At 37.7% G+C, this 7,674-nt stretch overlaps 1 protein-coding gene across 1 annotated transcript; it reads left to right on the top strand.

The window, feature by feature from the left end:
• The first annotated feature begins 2,862 nt into the window (after positions 1-2,862).
• Positions 2,863-3,574, top strand: LOC148570580 (uncharacterized). Its single transcript, XM_088508367.1, has 4 exons — positions 2,863-2,979; positions 3,081-3,171; positions 3,252-3,347; positions 3,429-3,574. The coding sequence occupies exons 1-4, from the start codon at positions 2,863-2,865 to the stop codon at positions 3,572-3,574; spliced, it is 450 nt and encodes a 149-aa protein (XP_088364493.1).
• The last annotated feature ends 4,100 nt before the right edge of the window (positions 3,575-7,674 follow it).

Below are 7,674 nucleotides of genomic sequence, written 5' to 3'. Positions count from 1 at the left end.
TTTTACATTTTGTGAACATTACCATTGATCTTGGTTTGTCCTCTCTTGTGAATCTCACCCTTATGAGGGTCAGTTTAATTCGTTTCAAGTTAGTGCATTGTTTATTCTCCCATTATCTCTACAAGAGTTTTTAGTCAAAGATTTATCGTTGAGAAATTACAAATGATTGAGTGGTCTTTTTCTATGACTTTTGTATTCTTTTGGATCAATTGAAAGCTTATTTGATGACTCATGCCTAGTGAATCTTGTTTGAACTACTTTGGTTTAAGATCCTTTCTTGTATGGCTTGACTCCTTTTTAGTACATCTTAAACTTCTTGAATGTTCTTCTGAGATGGTGATTTTAAGAACACTTTTGGATGTCTTGTTTTGAACTTTTTAAAGAAATTTTGAATTCTCTTTGAAGAAATATTGAACGGAATTTATTTTCTGTTGCTTGATTGAGATTGAAACCATCGTTCAATTTTGACAAAGTTAATTTAAAGTTGGCATGTGTTATTTTAAATGAGGTTTTGGAAAGCTTCCTTGTTTAGTGGAAATCGGTTCGTTTGTAATGCACCACTTATTGTCTTTACTAAATTGTAAACAAATTTCTACCTCGGAATTTCTTTTCTAAAGAGAGTTTAACTCCCTCTTGCGTCCATGCTATAAATGTTATACACGCTTGTTTGAATGTGAATTTTTAGAATTTTTGAACAAGCATTTGATTACTTCCGAGTTTTTATGAACTGCTTTTGGTTAAGTTGTGCATCTAATTATCTTTCTAAAATATTTGATGAAAATATTTTAGCTCTTAGCCAAACTTGTGTGCATTTTGTTTTTAAAACTCTACATGATCTACTTCAACATGAAATTGAATTAGAGCAAGGCAACGTTTATGTTTTGTTACTCTCTTGAAGGATGTTTGTTGTTTACCTTCTCTTTTAGACTGCGAAGTGATTTTCGCAAGTTTTCGACTCTTTCATGACCAATGTATTCGAAAGTATTTTTAATCATGCTCTTGAGTTCTGTGAGCTTTGTCTTGGGTTTGAAATATTCTCTTCTGTAAACCTCATGCTTCCTCGACTCAGCTTGAGTTTGTTTCAAACTGATGCGCTGGTTTTCTTCTTATTGATCCTATTGAACTTCTTTGATCTAAGGGTTATCTTTGAAGTTGTCAATTGAATTGTGTCTAGCAAACTTCATTGCTTGAACATCCTTGTTTATCTGGAATTGGATATATTCTTTCAAATCTATGAGTATTGTCTTTGACATTTATCTCTCCTTTTTAAGATCTCGTATTCTTCTGAGTAGACTCGAGAATTATTTTGATATCACGTGCGACTTGTAGACGTAGTAACGCGATGCGTTAGTTCTTTAAGACGTGATATGTGTATATGGAAGGTGAAGCGGTAGGTGTGTGACGTTATGATAAGTTGTGGGTGTTTTGTCCCTTGCAAACGAGCTTGCGATTGTTAGGCTTATGATCGGATATGGGGATTGTAAAGTGCTTGATGGAGTTGGAAAGTTGAAGCTTTGAGGTTGATGTGAGATTAGTGTACGGATGTTGAGCACGTCGTTTTAACCCCATCATGTTTTATAGCCTTGATGCTTTGCCCTTCTATCACATGATTGACCCATGTTATCTTTTGCATTGAGCCTACCTTGTAACGTTTGCTTTGCAATCACACTCCTACCTTTACATCCTTATGCTTATAACAATCAAAGTATTTGAAAATCATATATATGATTATATTTTCAGATATTTTTGCTTCATCCTTAAATGTGTTCAAGGGTGAACTGTTATGGAATTTCTTTTATTTTGTATCAATTTTCGAGGGCGAAAATTTTTATAAGGTGGGTAGAATGTAAGACCCAGAACTTTTGAAAAGTCTTATTATGATCAAGTTTCAAATCATATAGCTATTTATAGCCTTAATTTCAGAGATTATTTTATTAAAGATAATTAAGGCAAGTTTTGATTTATTGAATTTGAGATAAGTTATGATTATTATCCAATTTTATAATTATTGGATTATTTCCTATATTTAAAGTATAAGGTTGATAGTTATGAAATAATAAGGATTTTATATGATTTCGATTAGATAAGTAATATTTTAAATATTATTACTGCTATTTTGGAAAATGAAGAAATTAAGTATATTATTTCTAACTTTTAGATTTGGGCATTTTATTGAAAATAATTTATGAAATTGATGAGCAAATAGTATTTTCTATGTACAAATAGTGTTAGATTTAATTTGGGTTTCAATTACTATATTATTCCCAATTTTATGTGAAATTACCATAATACCCTTAACCCTAATTTTTAAAATGAGGAAACCCTAACCCGGTAACCCATTACCCGACCCGGTTTTCTCTCAACCCCACTCAATCCCCCCAAACCCAGCCGCAACACAACAACAATAGCTGAAAAAGAAATGGAACGAAGAAAGAAAGGGTTAGGAGGAAAAACGGGAAGAGGGAGAAGGGAAGAGGAAGGAAGGCGCCGGCGGGCAGCACTGCCGCCGCGCCGTCGTGTTACCGCCGAAGGAGAGGAAGCCGCGGACCATGGTCACGGGTGGAAGAGAGAGCGCGAGCCAGGGCACGCGAGACAGAGCCGCCACTGCTGGGTCGCCATCCATCCTCGTCCCACCTCGTCCCACCGCGTCTCGCGATCACCGCCACCGCGCCGGTCACCCTTCGAGCTCGCCATCAAAGACGTCGCGTCTCTGTCACGCGAGGGGAGTGCGAACCACCGCGCGGAGCTGCACTACCGTGCATCTCTGCTGTCGTCACTGACTGACCAGCCCGTCGCGTCGCCGCCGTCAAATCCGTCCCTTGCCGCCGCCGTTGAAGCTGTGAACAGAGAAGAGGGAAAGGGATGAGTCGCGCGGAAGCTACCTGCGTCACCACTGGAGGGGAGATCCGCGCCGTTGCTGCGGTTTATGCCGCCGAAATTGCTCTGCCGCCACTAGAATTTCTGGTCGCTACCGTTTTGGTGAGCTTGCCCTATTTCTGGTTCCTCCTAGTTCTGCCAATTCAATATTACTCTGAAACTGTCAGTGAAACTGTTGTATTTAATGAAGTGGCTGTCATAAGTTACGTTGTCGCTACCGGAGAAGCTGTTGTGGTCGCCGGAACCATCACCGGAGCTTTTGCAGTTTGATTCAGTCTTTAATCCTTTCTCACGGTAAGCATTTTCATTTCGGAGCTCTTGAAAATCAATATGCTGTAATGTTTGGCCAGAGATTCTGAGGTTTTGTATCATAGAGTCAAGCTCCGGTAATTACGGGTCACGATTAAAGCTGCCACCAAACCGGTTCGTAGACCGCCGCTGTTCGGTTCAGCCGTTCTTTATTCATTCCGGTAAGCATGTTCGATTTTCGAAAGCCCTGCGTTGGTGTTATGTTCCGTGTAGTAAAGTGATTGCGATGTTAATGGTTTTAGGAGGTAGAATTCGGTTTGTTTATGCCGCTTGTAGCTGTTTCTGCTTTCGAGAGGGAGCAAGCAGGGCCGAGGTTCTAATTGTCGGTGATTTCGGGCTGAGCAAAAAGGAATCAGTTAACAAGTTTGGGTTATGGCTTGCGTTTTGAGGTAGGGGCGCTTTCCGAAAACTACAGTTTATTATTGGAATTATTATATATGGATACTGATGTGAGATATGGTGTAATTAGTGATTGTATCTGCCTTATTGATTATTTGATTGACTCGAATGATTATGGATGTTGGCTTGGCTGAATTGTTGTGTGGCTTGTGAAATGTAATGTTTGAAGTTGATTCTTTAAATATTTGAAATGAGTTTAATCCGTTGAGGATTGGTTTGAATTGAGTCAATTATTTTGATGATGTGAAAGATAGAATGCTCTTGAAATTCAGCCTGAGTTGCTTTAATTGCTATGGTTTTGATAAATGATTTATTGCTGAACCGATTCTTTAAAGCTTTATAAATGAGTTAAATCGGTTGATATTGAGTTGATTTTTGAAATGGTTTCCTTGAGGTATGCCATTGAGGCGACTGTTGGATTTAGCTTGCTTTTGAATTGATTTCTGGTTTTGAGTTGTTGAAAAGGAATGAGAAACGGTTTAGTTGGGACCCGAACCGGGTGGCAAAAGTCTAAGTTTTAGGGGAGGTGCTGCCGAAATTTCTATAAAATCCGACTCTTTATTGAAATGTTGTCTGGAAAATGATGATTTAAAGACTTCTACTATTTTATTTGAATTATCAAGAAAAGGATGATTCATGTTTTCGAAATGAGTTAGTAAAGAGGAAATTGTGATTTAGTCTTGCTTCTTAAGAAACGCATTGTATCTCTTTTAGGAGAAAGTTATTTAGATGAAACTTGTGTTTTAAAGCTATTTGAATGTGAAAAGGGTTTATGCCTTTGAATTTGACTTGGGGGTTTCAATTAAAGAAGCTTCAATGACTTTGAAAGAACCTGAATGTCTATTGACAAGTTTCATTTTGAAATGTTTTGAGAAAGGTTTAAGTACTCTTTGAATTCTGAATTCTTGCAAGACTAAAACAATTTTGAACAGTTGAAACATTCTAGAATTTATCATGGGGGTTGAAGTCGGTTTTGCTTAAGTAAAGGAAACGGCTTTAAAAGAAGTAAATGATTACGTGACTCGGTTTGGCTTAGATCCTATTTGCTTACTCAAATCAGAAAGCCAATGTTTTAATGATTTTAAATGAATTTGGCGAAATGAGTTATGTTATTCTCCCCTAAAGACTTGGGACTCTACTGAGAAACTTTTGTTATGAAATCCCATTGTTGTATGGGTGATTTTGAATACTTTGAAATAAATCCTTAACTTGCCATGGTCTTGGAAGTTTTGGAAAGAGAATGCCGAGAGTGGCTTTGTTTTAAAAAGGGAACTCACTTTGAGTAAATTTGGCTTATGAGCCTGAGATGATTTGAGAAACGAAATTCCTAAAGCCAAGACTGAAAAGAGTTGAAACTTGATTTCAAAGTGAAGCGATTTGAGAAAAAGTGATTTATGGCTTAAATGCCGGTTTTATGAATTTGATGATGTTGGATGGAGGAAGTGCTGTTTTGTTATGGGCCGGAATGGCTGTGTATGATTATGAATATTGGCTGGTTCTGGATTGAACCGTGAGTCGGAATGGCTGTGTATGATATTGATTTATGGCTGATTACCGAATGAGTTATGGGCCGTATGGCTGACTATGAATTATGAATTTAAGCCGGATGGCTAAGATGGATGTTGATCCATGGTTGGGACTGAATGAATATATGCTTGAGATACCTGGGTAGTAGCAAGGGTTGTGGTTCGTCCCACTTGCTCCAGGTCAGAGATTGTAACGCCTGAGTAGTAGCGGTAGTTGTGGTGATTCCACTCGCTCCAGGTTGAGCTTTTAAACACCCGCCTGGGTAGTAGCCGCAGTAGTGGTTGTTCCACTGGCTCTGGGTTGAGCGGGTAGTAGCAATGGGGTTGTAGCTCAAACCTACTTGCTCCGCGAGGGGTTGTTCTGTCCATGGTTAGCTACCAGGACGTGTCGGGTTGGCTATATAACCGACAGATGATATCATCAACCACTAGGGACAGGCATGCATCATATGCATTTGTGTGACATTGGTTGGGTGTGCATATTATACTTGGTTTGCCTATGTGATTAATTGCTAACTGTTCTACTTGTAATAACTGTTTGTTTGTGCTTGAACTTCCTATCTGTACTTGCATCTGGGACTCTGTTGGATTGTGGTGATTGGTTGTTGGTTGGATTGTTTGGGCCTAGGGCCATGGTTGGAAAGAGATGAACTGATGGTTGATTTCGGTTTTGTGTTTCTGGTTTGGAATAAAATTATGAAAGGCTATTTTGGTTCCGCATAGATAAACCGTTTTAAAAGGCTTTTGAGTTTTTAAGAATTGAACGGTTCTTCTTTCCGAAAAGATTTCCGACTTTACTTTCATTGTAAACCCTTGTTTTTGAAAAGAGGCATAAGACGGTTATAAATCACTGGTACGGTTTATCTTCATGTATCCTATTACAGTAATTCCCAAAAACCCTCTACTAAGAACCCTTTCGAGGATGATGTTCTCACCCCCCTACATTTTTCCCCTTTCAGGATATGGGCGCAGAAGTTATGAAGAGCTTATTTAATTGTTGTTGTGATACTCTGTATTGTTTTAGCTATGGTTTATTGTACCCTCGCCTTTATCTTGATATAATCTGTAAGAGGGATAGGAATTGTATTGATTATTGTTTGTAATATTATTTATATATATTTATGTATATATATGGATGTACTCTTTATGAGTTGTAAGTTGAATGGTATTTATGGATGTACGTTATCGAACAAAAGTATCTTTGGGAGCGGTATTGCGGTTTAAAGTTTTAAACAGGCTCATATTTTAGTATTAAATAATATAAGTGTCGTCGTAATGTCCGAGCTATCAGAGTCACGCAGCCGGAAGTGTGAGCTTTGGTAGTTAGGGTGTTACATAAGCTGAAATTTAAGTGTCGGAGTTCTAAGAATGCCTCTAGCTTTCCCAGGACCTTTTATATTAACTATGTGGACACCTTTACCATGCTGAGAACCCCTGGTTCTCATTTGATATATATTTCTGTTGTTTTTCAGATGCAGGTCGAGAGGCAGCTCGTTGAGCGTCTGGAGACCGTCCTTACAAGCAAAGAACTGTCTTTTGGGCTGTTATATTTTGTTCTAGGTTATGTATATATGTATATAGAATCTTCGCATGTATATTTTGTATTTTGTCCCTCCTAGAGGTTGACTTGGAGAAACAGGTGTTTATTCTGTAGTTTGAGTTATATATATGTAACTACATACTCTGGCCGGCCTTAGCTTCGCAGGTTAAGTCTGGAGCTTGATATCTGTGTTTTGAAACTCTGATCTGTATATTATGTTTTTAGCCTTCTTTTGATCTTACCTATCTGTTTTACGATTATCCGTGCGAGTGTGACACGATTTTCTATTTTCATTTTTGTTTAGCTTATTCTTCAAGGCTCCTAGATATGATTTCTTTCAACAATATTTATATACGTATTTTACTTTTAGAGGTCATAATACCTCACCACCTCTGCTTTACGACTTAAGCGTAAGACTCTGTGTAGTAGGATGTTACAATTTGGGTGCTGACTTTCAACTATATAACCATGATGATGCACGTGTTATTAGTGTAAGTATTATTTTAAGATTTTTTACTTCTCTTTTTGTATTTATATGACTAAATTTAAAATCATTATAACCGAAATCTAGTATGTATGTAGGAAGTAATTGCAAATACTGAGAAGCAAGATGAATCCTCTAAGGAGCTTTCATAAAATAATTCGCTTTCACAAGTCCTTAGAAAGGAGCACCCAGAACAAGTTCGTGGTATAGGTTTTGGACCATGTCCCACCCAACTTTTTGGTAATACTGCATAGTAATCAGACTCTCATGTGCAAATTGAGGAGTATCAGAAAATAATTGTCGAATTATAGGCAGAGGCAACAAAAGAGATGACAAAGAGACAGACAATGGATAATCTTTTGAGATATCTAATTCAACAACAAGGAGATAATTTTTCACCTGACATTGCTGCAAAGCTAGACTCTTTGGGGAGCACACCAACTTTATCGCGCACAAGGCCATCTTTTTTATGCAATCATGACCTACAAAGAAAATTATGAGTTTGAATCAACCGAAGAAGGTACTATAGAATTTTATTT

Source organism: Arachis ipaensis, chromosome B3 (genome assembly GCF_059453495.1).
Source record: "Arachis ipaensis isolate K30076 ecotype BB chromosome B3, ASM5945349v1, whole genome shotgun sequence".
In the NCBI taxonomy this organism is placed as follows: Eukaryota; Viridiplantae; Streptophyta; class Magnoliopsida; order Fabales; family Fabaceae; genus Arachis; species Arachis ipaensis.
This window is presented reverse-complemented; position numbering and strand designations above follow the sequence as displayed.

Excerpts from the sequence above, each read along its gene's own strand:
- LOC148570580 (XM_088508367.1), top strand. The coding sequence starts at position 2,863 with ATGAGTCGCGCGGAAGCTACCTGCGTCACCACTGGAGGGGAGATCCGC. Across the intron at positions 2,980-3,080 it reads TTCTGGTCGCTACCGTTTTG|TTACGTTGTCGCTACCGGAG; the intron begins GTGAGCTTGCCC and ends GGCTGTCATAAG. Across the intron at positions 3,172-3,251 it reads GTCTTTAATCCTTTCTCACG|AGTCAAGCTCCGGTAATTAC; the intron begins GTAAGCATTTTC and ends TTTGTATCATAG.